The sequence below is a fragment of the Podarcis muralis genome, chromosome 5 (assembly GCF_964188315.1).
Source record: "Podarcis muralis chromosome 5, rPodMur119.hap1.1, whole genome shotgun sequence".
Taxonomy (NCBI): Eukaryota; Metazoa; Chordata; class Lepidosauria; order Squamata; family Lacertidae; genus Podarcis; species Podarcis muralis.
In genome coordinates this window covers 12,867,547-12,882,170 of record NC_135659.1, presented here as the reverse complement: position 1 = coordinate 12,882,170, position 14,624 = coordinate 12,867,547, and the positions used below count along the sequence as shown (strand labels likewise).

Below are 14,624 nucleotides of genomic sequence, written 5' to 3'. Positions count from 1 at the left end.
TTGTTCAGCTGGTAAATGAATGTTCCTCCCTTATCAAATGTGCATATTTTGATACAGAAATAGAAATTTAAAAAGCTGGCTCTCTTCTAGTGGTACTGGAATAGTAGTAATAGTGGTAATGGAAGGTGGTACTGGTGTGGTTTTGCACTATGTTCAGGATTAACATCCCAAATGAATGAAATAAAAACACTCAAGAATTCTGAGCCCAGCAATTTACTTTGTGTACCAGAACTGAACTGCCAGCCCTTCCGTATGTGAATCTACTCATGGTTATCCCAAGCTTTCTTCATTTTAGCAGTATAATTTAGTTGGAAGGTAGCTATTTTGCTGGTGCTATTGTCAGAAATCCTGGCTGAACTACTGCAAATCACCCAATTTTCCACTGGGATCCAGGTCTACTGACTCAAATCATGTACTACACAAAGTTATTTTGATGAGGTTTTGCTCAGTCTCATATATATATATACAGTGGTACCTCGGGATGCGAACAGGATCCATTCCGGAGCCCGGTTCGCATCCTGAGCTGAACGTTAAACATGACGGCGCGTCTGCGAGTGCGCGGGTCGCGTTTTGCCGCTTCCGCGTATGCGCGTGACATCATTTTGAGCGTCTGCGCATGCGTGAGCAGCAAAACCCGGAAGTAATGCGCTCTGCTACTTCCAGGTTGCTGCGGAGTGCAACCCGAAAGCGCTCAACCTGAAGCACATTCAACCCGAGGTATGACTGTATATATTTATAAAAAAATTAGCTATCAAAACACTTTCACACAAATTCCTCACAAAGGTTATTTATTCCAGTTAATCTGTTAAAGGCTTTAATCTCAAGGCTGTTCTCAACACAGTTCTGTGTGTAACTCTTGTGTGCCTTCTTCGCCCCCCCCCCAAGCAACTCCCCCCCCCCCCCCCCGCTTTGGAGGTTATGGGATTCTCCTCCCTTGGAGGTTTTTAAAGCAGAGGTTGGGTGACCATCTGTCATGGATGCTTTAGTTGAGATTCCTGCATCGCAGGGGGTTGGGCCAAAGGACTCTTAGGGTCTCCTCAAAGTCTGCCGTTCTGTGATTCTATGATCCCAATGAAGGGACACTCAGTCTCCTAAATGGGCCACTGTGATTATATCTTCTGCCTAATCATAAATCTCAGCAGAAGGAGAAGCTCTGAGAAGAGCATTCAAAAGCTTCTGGGCATACGTTTAAACTAGGACTTAATAATTAGCAAGGTCTGTTGGACCCCCACCCCACCCTGGAGGGGCATGTTTATGCTGTGCTATGCTGCAAATTGCCTGGGAGTAATTAATTCTGACCGCTAGCTTCTTCCCTGTTTTCTGATAATAAATTTGACTAGTGATGTTATATTTTCCAGTTATCTTTGTTTTCTTGGCGACAGATTGACCCCCCCCATTAAATTAAGGGGGCATGAAACTTACCTCCTGCTTACTGGAGCAGGGATGGTGGGGGTTGGGGGAAGTTTGGATACTACAGTGGTACCTCGGGTTACAGACACTTCAGGTTACAGATGCTTCAGGTTACAGACTCCGCTAACCCAGAAGTAGTTCCTCGGGTTAAGAACTTTGCTTCAAGATGAGAACAGAAATCGTGCTCCGTCGGCGCGGTGGCAGCGGGAGGCCCCGTTAGCTAACGTGGTACCTCAGGTTAAGAACAGTTTCAGGTTAAGAATGGACCTCCAGAACAAATTAAGTTCTTAACCTGAGGTACCACTGTATTTAGGGGCAGGCCAGGACTTCAGTCTGAACTAAACGAGAACAGCGTTAGCGCAGTGCGTGCAAATGAAGAACCATAATTGTCCTGAATGTTTATTTTGCCTTACTATGGTTTCAATAGGTTATTTAGGTTTCCCTATTATTGTACAAACCTGTATGACTTGTTTTACTAGAGAGGCTCATAGGACATGGGCATACACACATAAATACCCCACCCAAATGAGTAGGTATAACCCAGGCAATGGCGGCTATATTGTAACATTGTCCTCTCCCTTAAAATCTATTGTCTGTCTTCAACTGGTGTGCATTTTATGTCTTTGATTTGGGGATGGGAGGCTTCGATACCTGCCCTCCCACAAACACCTCACGCATATAATCTGTTTATTTTCCAGTGTGGTTAGAGCAGGAGTTCTTCCCAGTGTAACATGGCCTAGTAGCTGCAATAGTGCTATTTGTTTTCTAATATTTTCTTCATGCATTATTTCAAGCCACAAGTAGGGAAACAGATAGTGGATTTTACACGGGCGTTATTTCTTGTCTTCTTTGCAGTGCATCCATGTGCTAGGGCATTAGCTGAAATTAATGGAGTTTTTCCGATATACCTAATTTTTGCCCTGGTAGCTAAACCTCTCAGAGCCTTAAATGTTGCGCTGTTGGCATGAATGGGCATGAATTTAGTCAGGGAAGGGATGCAGAGAAAGGGGCGGGGGGACCACAAAACTCTCCAATAAACCTGATTCTGCTGAGAATACATTTTACAAACATGCAGCTAAGTTGGCTCCTTTTGTTGAAGGGTTTGTTAAGCATTAGCTAAAGAATGCCATGGTCCAGCCTTCACGGTATGAAACCTAATTCTTCCCCTTTCTGGAGCCATGGCATGGGGTGTTTAATTTTTCTCTCTCGGTAGGGCTGCAGGCCCTCCGGTACTCCAGCCAAAAAACACTCATATTTTTGCAGGCTTAGCCCCTAACCCGTTGCCAGGCAGTAAAATGGACGTTTGTCCACCACGGGGGGGGGGGGGGAGGTAGGAGAGGCAAAGGGAGATAAGGGTTGTGCTAACAACCTCAGAAATTGTCCCTCTTCAATCTGTTTACTTGGCAATGGCGATATTTTATTTACAGAAAGAGCACACTACAAAGGTTTAAAGGAATGACTCTGGTAAGCCTCAGATATCTAAATCTCGAAATGTTCCGTTGATGGTTCAAGACTGAGACTATTTGCCTCATGACCCTGGTTGGAGAGGTTAAAGAGGGACCTTTTAATTTCGCTGTACTTTCGTTCTGTAAAAAAAAAAAAAGAAAACGAAACAGGGAGACCTCAGCAGCAATGGCAGAGCCTCTCTGTCTAGCTTGGGTCCACCCTTCTTAAAGTAGAATGGCTTTTTCAAATGTGTAGTTGTGAACCAGGGCTTTTCCCCCCAGCCAGAACTCAGTTCCGGCACCTCTCAGGTGGACACCATTGCCATTATAAGAGAACGAGGGAGGCGTTCATGGTGAGTTCCACCACCTCTTTTATTATTATAGAAAAATAGCACTGGTGTGAACACATGCAAGCAAGCGAGAGGGAGCAGAATTGTGATGGCAGCATCGCCCCCTCTGACGTACTGTCTGCACAAATCCACAGCACATACAAGTGGGACATATATAAACTCTGTACAGTCATACCTCGGGTTACAGCCGCTTCAGGTTGTGTTTTTTCGGGTTACACACCCGCCGAAACCCAGAACGGGTTACTTCTGGGTTTTGGTGGTTGCGCATGTGTATAAGTGTCAAATCGCGCTTTGCGCATGCACAGAAGACCAAATTGCAACCCGCGCGTGCGCAAATGTGCCACTGCAGGTTGAGAACGCTGCGGGTTGCGAACGTGCATCCCGCACGGATCACGTTCGCAACCCGAGCGTCCACTGTACTCACGGCCAAGACCTCTGTAAAAGCAAAAAGTATTCAGTGAGTTCTCAACCATGCATACAGAGCCTAAACACATACAGTTAGCATCCTTGCAGGGTCTGTACACACAATCTAATGCAGGCTTCCTCAACCTCAGGCCTCTGCATGTTTTGAGACTACAGTTCCCATCATCACTGACCACTGGTCCTGCTAGCAAGGGAACATGGGAGTTGTAGGCTAAAAACATCTGGAGGGCCGAAGTTGAGGAAGCCTGGTCTAGTGAATGTAAGCGGGGGGGGGGGGGCTTGATAAGGTGATCTGCCCCTCCCCCTCTCCAACCCTGGTGTGATCCTCATATGCGCCTAAAGAGGAGCATTGTCTCCCCTGCCAGCTTTCAAAGGAATGCTACAAGATTGATATAAGAATTCCACACCATGGATATTGCCAACATAAGAACTGAATAGATTGTATTTCCTGATCTATCTGTTGGAGTTTAATTTCTCATAATATGTTTCGTTTATATGATACGTTGGTCTGTAGAACCATATATTTTGATATGATATGTTGAATTGCATTTGAAAAGAATTTATATAGTTGCATACAGCCTGTTATGCTGTTTGTGTTGTTATCAGCTTTGCAAGGAAGGCTGGCCACATCTTTGGTGACCTTCTGTTGGCAGAATAAACATGTTTTTATTTAGACAGGGCTTTGGCCCATAGGCTGACTTGAAAAAGATGTTGCAATTGATTTTTAAATTGGATTTTAGTGGTGTTTTGCCTCCTTTGGTTTTATCGTGTTTGTTAGCTGCCTTGAGCACCATTTGGTGGAAAGGCGGGGTACATAAACATAAAATAATAAATAGTATTCATAAGGTCACAGCATTAGGCATGAAGTGCAAAAAAGGGGCAGAGGGATGTTCTCTCCCTCCCTTTCTTAATACAGTGGTACCTCGGGTTACAGACGCTTCAGGTTACAGACGCTTCAGGTTACAGACTCCACTAACCCAGAAATAGTACCTCGGGTTAAGAACTTTGCTTCAGGATGAGAACAGAAATCACACGGCGGCAGCGGGAGGCCCCATTAGCTAAAGTGGTACCTCAGGTTAAGAACAGTTTCAGGTTAAGAACGGACCCCCAGAACGAATTAAGTTCTTAACACGAGGTACCACTGTACTGCAACTCACAGTCACCAATGAAGTTGATTCGCAGTAAATCCTGGATGGACGAGATAATATGCTTCTTCACACTGTGCATAATTAACTTTCAGAATTAATTGCCAAAAAGACATTGTGGTGATCCTGACTTAGAATGTTTCAAAGAGGATTTGACAAATTTGTGGAACATGAGTGGTTTTCTAACCTAGCAGCACTCCCAGATTGCACTCCTTATTATTTAAGGAAAGGCCCTTCCAGAGCTGGTTGCATATCACATCTCTGGCCAGACAAGCCACCAACCAACAGAACCTCCGCCTTGTCAAGATTGAGTTTCAGTACAGTGGTGCCTCGCAAGACGAAATTAATTCATTCCGCGAGTTTTTTTGTCTTGCGATTTTTTCGTCTTGCAAAGCACGGTGTCGAAAAAGTTTTGGAAAAGCTTCAAAAATCACCAAAGTCTTCAAAAACCTCAAAAAAGGCTACCACACCGCGTTCTATGAGTTGCTCCTCGAAGTCAAGTCGCAACTGTATTAACGGTTTTAAGAAAAAGGAAACAAACTTGCAAGACGTTTTCGTCTTGCGAAGCAAGCCCATAGGGAAATTCGTCTTGCGAAGCAGCTCAAAAAACCAAAAACCCTTTCGTCTTGCGAGTTTTCCATCTTGCGAGGCATTCGTCTTGCGAGGTACCACTGTATTATTTTACTCTCATCTGGGGCATTATTGCTTCCAAACATGTCCCCTGTGCCACACTTGGCTCAGCTTGGGGAGACAGATAGAGATGGGTGCTATCAGTGTATCTCCAACAGCAGTCTCCATATCCTCTGCCTTCATTTGAAAGTTGAACACAATGGATACTTGAGGGATCCCATAATGTCAATATCAAGGGGCAAAACCGAAGTTGCCTCATATCACCCTCTGCAATCAATCCTCCAGACGCTTCAGGTTACAGATTCTGCTAACCCAGAAATAGTACCTCGGGTTAAGAACTTTGCTTCAGGATGAGAACAGAAATCGCACAGCAGCGGCGTGGCAGCAGCAAGAGGCCCCATTAGCTAAAGTGGTGCTTCAGGTTAAGAACAGTTTCAGGTTAAGAACAGACCTCCGGAACGAATTAAGTTCTTAACCCGAGGTACCACTGTACCTCCAATCCACAACCCAGAAAACCAACCAGGGTATTACCAACGCAAGCTGTTATTATCTCAAACTCAGATTCACCTCAAGACTTACCAAATATCAGAAAGAAAGCTTGATAGCATTGTTTACGGTATGTCCACATCGTTGATCGTTCCAACATGGTAAAAGAAGCATAAACAAACCAAAGTTTTATCGTCGTTTTAATGTATTATTTCATTTCCTTTTAATTGTGCATTTGTGGTTTAAAAAAAAATTAGATGGGGAAGTGAAACTACTGTAGAAGAAACTTTGTGTTTTGAAAGAAACTTAAGAGAATAAGCACAGCAAGGAAGGAATAGGGTGTGGATGGAATTTATTGTTTTCTCTTTGCCCATCTTTGTTTCCTTAAGCCTTCAAACTTAATAAACGGTGAGTCCTTTGGAGACAGCAATGGATTCTGATGCAATTGCTATAAGCTGTCCAGAGCCCACAGGATAGGATCACCCACCAACTGCCTCTTTCTCAGCCTGGGCTTCTATGTTTTTCTAAGCACTGCACTGGTGGGGGTGGGGCAGGGGGACCACCCTCCAAGCATCCTGATTTGGGGGGAGCAGTTTGTTTCTCCTCTCCCCCCCCCATTTCCATTTCCTTTTAAACAGGGAAAACGCATTATGCACATTAAAAGGTAAAGGTACCCCTGCCCGCACGGGCCAGTCTTGCCAGACTCTAGGGTTGTGCGCTCATCTCACTCTATAGGCCGGGAGCCAGCGCTGTCCGCAGACACTTCCGGGTCACGTGGCCAGCGTGACGAAGCTGCATCTGGCGAGCCACACAGAAACGCCGTTTACCTTCCTGCTGGTAAGCGGTCCCTATTTATCTACTTGCACCCGGAGGTGCTTTCGAACTGCTAGGTTGGCAGGCGCTGGGACCAAGCAACGGGAGCGCACCCCGCCGCGGGGATTCGAACCGCCGACCATGCGATCGGCAAGTCCTAGGCACTGAGGTTTTACCCACAGCGCCACCCGCGTCCCTAATTATGCACATTAATGGCAGCTAAAGCTGTGGGATAAGGAGATGGAGGGAGTTCTTGAATTGTGTCCGTCCAGTATTTATCATGAAATCCCTGACTCTCCACGGCCTCTTCTGGAGGGATTTGAAGGTCATTCTTCAAATGCGTCACATGCAACTATCATGGTAACAAACAACAGTCTAGAAGCCCCTGTCAATCACGTTCCTTTCTGTTCTGTCATGTCAGAAAAATGTTGTTCATTGGGAGGGGCAGCCCAGCAAATCCCATCTATTTCCACACACCCCCTTCCATCTGTGATAGCTCCACAATTAACGCTCCGTGCCAAGGAAAGTCAGTTAAAGAAGGCAAATGTATCATCAGCCGCACCTGATTGTAACTCCTTCAGTTGCTCTGGATAGTTTTATATCAGGTGTTAGATTTGGTGATAGCTTGTGGCCTCTATCCTATCAAGTAATGAAATAATGAAATGAAAACGAGGCCTGGGGGGCGGAGAGGAATAGGCTAGTTGACTTCTCATGTAATTTGTGAAGTCACCATTAGTGGAGATTCTGTAGCAGCACTTGTCCATCTGGGGTTTGAGAGGGTCAGGGAGGGAGAGGAGATACATTTTGTCCTTGCGAACCATTCGGAGTGCTGATCTTTTGTCTCCAGTGTGGCAGGGCCCCGGCTGCATGAGCACGCATGTTTGCTGGATGCTCTCACTGCTGCTGTTGCCGGATCTCAGCAGACCTTTGAAAAATAGGACCCTCAGTAAGAGCAGCAAGTGTTTGCAATTAGCTTCCCCATATGGTAGGTTTTGTTTTCCGCATCTTCTCGGCAGAATAAGAGCCAAATATCTGGCATAGCACAATATCCAGTGTGGTGTTAGCTCATCTTACAAAAACCACAGGCTTGTCAGAGTTAAGTGGTGCTTCAGAAAGTCAGCGAAGGAATCTCCCATCCGTCAGTGGGTCAAGCTCGTTCTCATGTCTCCTGTTACCAGGCAGCTCAGTGCTGCGTCTACCACAGGATCCTACCTCCTCCTGCTGCTATCCCTGGCCAGGACTGGAAGATTATCTTTTCTTCCTCCCTGGGCTGAATTTGAGATATGATGTGGTGCAGCGCCTTGCGGCTGTCTGTCTGCATTTTCATTGTTCTTTTCTTCCAGCAACAACCACTGGTGGTCCATTTTGCAGGGACAAGAAGCCCCCTTTCTTAATCAGCCCGGCTTCTTGTCGTTTTTTCAATCAGTAATATATTTCGATTTTTTTATTATTGGGAACAATAAATAATAGACGAAATGAAGGTCTGGGGGGCACTTTAAATACGAAAAAGCAGATACAGTGGTACCTTGGTTTGAGAACAGCTTTGTTTATGAACAACTTGGAAGTAGGTGTTTTGGCTTGTGAACCTTGCCTTGGAATAAGAACATGTTTCACTTTCTGTTGAGTGTGTTCCATTTGTAAATGGAGTCCCCCGCTGCTATGGGGAAAGCACGCCTTGGTTTAAGAACGCTTTGGTTTAAGAACAGACTTCCGGAACGGATTAAGTTCATAAACCAAGGTGCCACTGTACATACCTTGGGGTAAGGCTGGAGTATTTGGCCTAGGCTGTTTTGGTGGGTAAGCTGAAAATGCACCCTGAGACTGGAATGATTTTGGAGAGTTTGGTGAATTTGAATACTTTTCGGAGGCGGGTGGCTTTATTGACAAGGCTGCCGTGATTTTTGATTTGCTTTTCCACAATGAAAACATTACTGTCTAATGTCTCCTCTTCTCCCGCCTCGGACATTGCCATCAAAACTAAAGGCAGTCTGCTGTGCTGCTCTGTCACAGTTTGAAGGAGCAGGACAGCATTTTTACTGGGGGGGCGGGCTTCTGCTGCCTCAATCATGGTAAGACCCCCACCTAATGGAAAAGTATAAGCATTTGCTAACCCCGCTCCCCAAAGTTGCTGGAAATGGCTCCACAAAAGTTTGTGCATGCTATGTTCAGCTCAACACTAATAATCATCAGGAAGAAAAGAGCTTACAATAATTACAATAAATTATGCTCCCGTTGGACGCGGGTGGCGCTGTGGGTTAAACCACAGAGCCTAGGACTTGCCGATCAGAAGGTTGGCGGTTCGAATCCCTGCGATGGGGTGAGCTCCCGTTGCTCGGTCCCTGCTCCTGCCAACCTAGCAGTTCAAAAGCACGTCAAAGTGCAAGTAGATAAATAGGTAACACTCCGGCGGGAAGGTAAACGGTGTTTCCGTGCACTGCTTTGGTTCGCCAGAAGCGGCTTAGTCATGCTGGCCACATGACCCGGAAGCTGTACGCCGGCTCCCTCAGCCAATAAAGCGAGATGAGCGCCGCAACCCCAGAGTCGGTCACGACTGGACCTAATGGTCAGGGGTCCCTTTACCTTTTTATGCTCCCGTTACAATAGTTTTGGACATCTGCAGAATTATTACGTATCTGGTCTTTCATCTGGTCTTTGTTGTGATGACCTGCAATTAGATTTATGTATGGCATTCCATGTTGGATCCCTGACTTTCATATAATGTAGCCCCTGTGGTGCAGCTTAACATACGGTTACCAGACGTCCCCGTTTCCTGGAGATAGTCCCCGGATTTGCGAATAAGTCCCTGGACAAATTCCATCCCCAGAATGTCCCCGGATTTCATCTAATGTCCCTGGGAAACACAGCAGTGGCAGTCTCAGCAGCCCAGAGCAGTTGGCTCTGGCTGGCTTCAGGAGCTGCTCGGAAGTCCCCATACGATGGTGGTGCAGGGGCTCGAAGATGCAGCTTCCGGGCTTCCTCCACCTTCCCTGACCCCAGCAACTAAGCTGTGAAGGGAGGCTTCACACTGCCTATCTGAGCTTGTGTGCAAGCAAGAGGGGGCAGGGAACTCTCAGTTAGGTAACAGGAAGCCTCCCTTCCCAGCTGAGGGATCCCTGCTCCCTCCTGCTTGCACGCAAGTAGGAATGGGATTGGGGCTGCTCCGATGGGAAGGGAGGCATTGCGCTGCCCGAGCCTCGCCGCCACAACTGCTCTCGGCCCTCCTTCTCCGCCTTCCATGCCTGATCCACCGCGCACTGCTTCCCCACCACCACCACCGAAGAACCAACAACTCAGGTGCTGCCCAGGCTCATGGAGAAAGGAGATTTAAGCCTCGGAGAAAGGGGAAACGTGGCGGTTGAGGTCAAGGCAGCGGTGGCCCCTCTGCCACCGCCATCGCTGCAGCATCAACGTCCCGAACGTGTAGTATTTATTTATTTATTTGAAGTGTCCCCGGATTTACTGAAAAAACATCTGGTAACCTTAGCTTAACAACCCATCTGGGAACCTGATACTGTTTGGTATTTGGAGACAGAGATACCACGATTGGAGCCATGAGACCTTGGAACTGAGGTACCTTTGTCATTAAGGTTTAGCAAAGCTCACATTTACTCTCACAAAACCTGAGCACTTGGAAGCAGCTTTAGTCTACAGCAAGCATGTCCAACAGGTAGATCATGATCTACTGGTAGATCACTGGACGTCTCTGGTATAAAAAGCTCAACAACCTTGACCCAAACCCCCCAAAACAGGGTTTTCCTTCCTAAAAAAAGCTTAACAACTGTGACCTGAACCCCCAAAAAGGGGGTAGATCACTGCCAGTTTTTAACTCTGTGAGTAGATCACAGTCTCTTGGAAGTTGGCCACCCCTGGTCTACAGTAAAGCTGTCATATCTCTAGCTAAACAAGCCTAGCTCTTGCAGAGTTTTGCCGTAATGGCCACTGATAGGATTGTTTAGGAAATCTCAAAAGAGATCCAAATGATTGAGATAAAGAGACATGAATTGACCTTTAAAATGGGCATCTCGGGTGCAAAGAAGAAGAAGAAGAGGAGGAGGAGGAGGAGGAGGAGTTTAGATTTGATATCCCACTTTATCACTACCCGATGGAGTCTCAAAGCGGCTAACATTCTCCTTTCCCTTCCTCCCCCACAACAAACACTCTGTGAGGTGAGTGGGGCTGAGAGACTTCAGACAAGTGTGGTTGGCCCAAAGTCACCCAGCAGCTGGATGTGGAGGAGCGGAGACGCGAACCCTGTTCCCCAGATTACGAATCTACTGCTCTTAACCACTACACCATACTGGCTCCCAGTGTGAAGATTTGTCACAGCAGCTTCTGCGTTCTGGAGCAAAAACCCTAGGGCTAGGCCTAGTTCATTCAAACAGCAGATGAGGTAGTAAACTTCCTCCCTGGACACCAGGGATGCCAGCAAGATGGAATGTGGGTGGTGCTGTGGTGTAAACCACTGAGCCTCTTGGGCTTGCCGATTGGAAGGTTGGCGGTTTGAACCCCCCTGACGGAGTGAGCGCCCGTTGCTCCGTCCCAGCCTCTGCCAACCTAGTAGTTCAAAAGCACGCCAGTGCAAGTAGATAAATAGGTACCACTGTGGTGGGAAGGTAAATGGCATTTTCATGCGCTCTGGTTTCTGTCACAGTGTCCCATTGCACCAGAAGCGGTTTAGTCCTGCTGGCCACATGACCTGGAAAGCTGTCTGTGGACAAACGCCGGCTCCATCAGCCTGAAAGCGAGATGAGCGCCGCAACCCCATAGTCGCCTTTGACTGGACTTAACCGTCCAGGGGTCCTTTGCCTTTTACTTTTTCTGTGTATGTTCACTGTATGTGGATTGGATCCACAAAACAGGGCACAATTTGCTTGAAAATTTGTATATGCTTATTTATACTGTGTTTATAGATGCAAAATTAGAAATATTAAAAGAAAAATATACACCTCACCATAGTGGAGAAGGCCATAATCAGGTGTAAAAAGTAAAGGGGGCCCTGACCATTAGGTCCAGTTGTGACCGACTCTGGGGTTGCGGCGCTCATCCCGCTTTATTGGCCGAGGGAGCCGGTGTACAGCATGACTAAGCCGCTTCTGGCGAACCAGAGCAGCGCACGGAAACGCTGTTTACCTTCCCACCAGAGCAGTACCTATTTATCTACTTGCACTTTGATGTGCTTTTGAACTGCTAGGTTGGCAGGAGCAGGGACCGAGCAACAGGAGCTCACCCCGTTGCGGGGATTCGAACTGCGACCTTCTGATCAAGTCGTAGGCTCTGTGGTTTAACCCACAGCGCCACCCGCATCCCGTAACCAGGTGGGATCCCCTCTAATCCCCATTTGGACCCTCTTGGTTTCAGGCATAAGGCAGGGATAGGAAGCCGCCCCCACTGCCCACCCCATAAAAGGTCCCCATAAAGGGTCGTTGACTCATGGGCTGGAGGGGATCAACCAGGAGCTGAGCATGAGCAATATGATTGATAGGCACAGCATGTCTATAGGCGAACCCATAAACGAAATCTAGAAAAAGGGCCAGCCAGTTGAATTTCTGCCAGCCACACAGCTGTTAAAGAAACAAGAGCCCTGCTCTCTCACCATCGCAACCTTAAACCATGTCAAGAATTCAAGTTTCTTGAGTCTTAAACTAGTTGTAGGTCTTTCATCAGTTGATCTTAGGCTGGCAATCCCGTACAAGATCATGTGCGATATTTCAGGTGGCAGGGAAGTGTTTTAAGTCAACAGAGATTTACGGCAACCAGTGTTTAGGTGACCAGGTCTGGATAAATCCAAGATCTAACTGGAAGGCAAGCAGTGTATTCTAAGAACTTTTGTTGTGCTCTTTATTTATACTTCATAATAATTTCTGAAATGTGATCAGTACAAGTCCAACAGTCAGTCATGAACTCCTGTCTTTGCTGCAACCTTTTGCTTCTGGGTAGACATGTTACGACCCCTTCAGGTTTCTGAGCTCAGCCACTGTGACACTTTTACACATTGCTGCATGTGAGACTGAAGTCTGCAGGTTTGTGATCCCCGCACTGGCTTTCGTGAGCTGCAAGATACATGCACTGTATGTGTGTTTGTTGTGCTGGGAGGGCAAAGCTATATGGTGATCGGGCAGCAGTAGATCACAGGGATTACTCTCACACCTGTTTCTCCATTTTACCTCAGCCCTCAACCTGTCACAGGTGCAGCCCACTTGCCAGAATGTTCGAAATCAAAAGTTTGCAATGGCAACCCTGTCTCTGCAAGACGAGCCCTGCTCTTCTCTGTGGCCTGCTTGCCTTTTATGAGAAAGCAGTGGGTCGTTTAAAGTGGAGAAACTTTGGGTCATTCACCACCCCTTCTGCCCCCGCCACAATCTGGAGCAGCACACAGTTCTTAGTTCAGACTAGTTCAGGGCTGTGCCACCTTGCAGTTTCCATGGCTATTACAAGGTCCAAGAAGCTCAAAGGTTGATATTCCCTCCGGGCATTAGAAGATTGGTGGGTGTTTGGCTAGAATATAAGTTGTGTTCTAGAGTGAGATTTTCCTCAGAAAGTCAGAGGGCACCCTAGGTGAACATAGCTGTCAACTTACAGATTTGAAAATAAGGGACCAGCAGCCTCGAAAATAAGGGATCAGCAGCCAAGATAAGGGATCAACAATTACTTTGATAAAATACATATTTTGTTGCGTGCAAGTGGCTTTAGATACCTATTAGGTCCATAAATTACCATATAGCATATATTCAACACAAAAAACAGCAACAATTTGTTGTTGACAAAGGACAGCTGGACATAGAATGGGCCACATTACTTTCAGTAGCTTATTTAAGCGACATCATCAATAAGGGGCAGCAGCGGGACATGGCGCTGGATAAGGGACTGTCCCACCAAATAAGGGACGCTTGACAGCTATGGCCCTGAACTGAAATTCACTGACACAAAAAATTGCCAGCAAAAGCAAGATTAAAGCACAAGCTTGGGGCAATGTCAACGCAGAGAAAGAAAAACAAGCAATTTCTGCCTTCCATTTCCAGCACAAGATAGCCTTAACTTTTAGGGGGCAGCGTAAGGGAATAATGGGGTCTGTTCCAAAACCCACTGCTGAGCTGACCACCCCAATTGAGGCCTAAACCTAACACTCTGCTTTGGGCCTTTTGCATGGCAGACTCTTTGCAGTGAAGTGCAGCAGCTGCTTTGGAGCAATTGCCCCCAGCGAGTTCGTCATGCGAGCCCAAAAAAGTGTCTACCACGTGGGCTGCTTCTGCTGTTGCGTCTGTGAGAAGCAGCTTCAGAAGGGGGACGAATTTGTCCTGAAGGAGGACCAGCTGCTTTGCAAGAGCGACTATGAGAAGGAGCGCGAACTCCTCAGCCTAGTGAGCCCAACTGCGTCTGATTCTGGTAAGGGGATCTTAAGGGTGCTGCTGGTTACTGTCTGCCGCAGAAGGGCTCTTGTTGTGATATTTGGGGGTCAGGGTATCAAATGTTCCCCGGTGACATTCCCCAATCTGCTCTTAGTTTTATAATTCGAAATCCTCTGGGCTGCAAAATATCTGTTATTTATTTCTGATTCACACTAACCCCAGGGGAAGGGAGCAATGTTGTTGTTGTTTAGTCGTTTAGTTGTGTCCGACTCTTCGTGACCCCATGGACCAGAGCACGCCAGGCACTCCTGTCTTCCACTGCCTCCCGCAGTTTGGTCAAACTCATCCTGGTAGCTTCGAGAACACTGTCCAACCATCTCGTCCTCTGTCGTCCCCTTCTCCTTGTGCCCTCCATCTTTCCCAACATGAGGGTCTTTTCCAGGGAGTCTTCTCTTTCCATGAGGTGGCCAAAGTATTGGAGCCTCAGCTTCAGGATCTGTCCTTCCAGTGAGCACTCAGGGCTGATTTCCTTCAGAATGGAGAGGTTTGATCTTCTTGCAGTACATGGGACTCTCA

At 47.0% G+C, this 14,624-nt stretch overlaps 1 protein-coding gene across 3 annotated transcripts in view; it reads left to right on the top strand.

The window, feature by feature from the left end:
* LMX1A (LIM homeobox transcription factor 1 alpha) overlaps positions 1 to 14,624 on the top strand; it is a 74,266-nt gene that overhangs the window by 43,879 nt on the left and 15,763 nt on the right. For all 3 annotated transcript variants that reach the window (XM_028732470.2, XM_028732469.2, XM_028732468.2), the window contains one exon: positions 13,853 to 14,085. In XM_028732470.2, the coding sequence (XP_028588303.2) occupies positions 13,853 to 14,085 (233 nt within the window). The remainder of the gene's footprint in view (positions 1 to 13,852; positions 14,086 to 14,624) is intronic.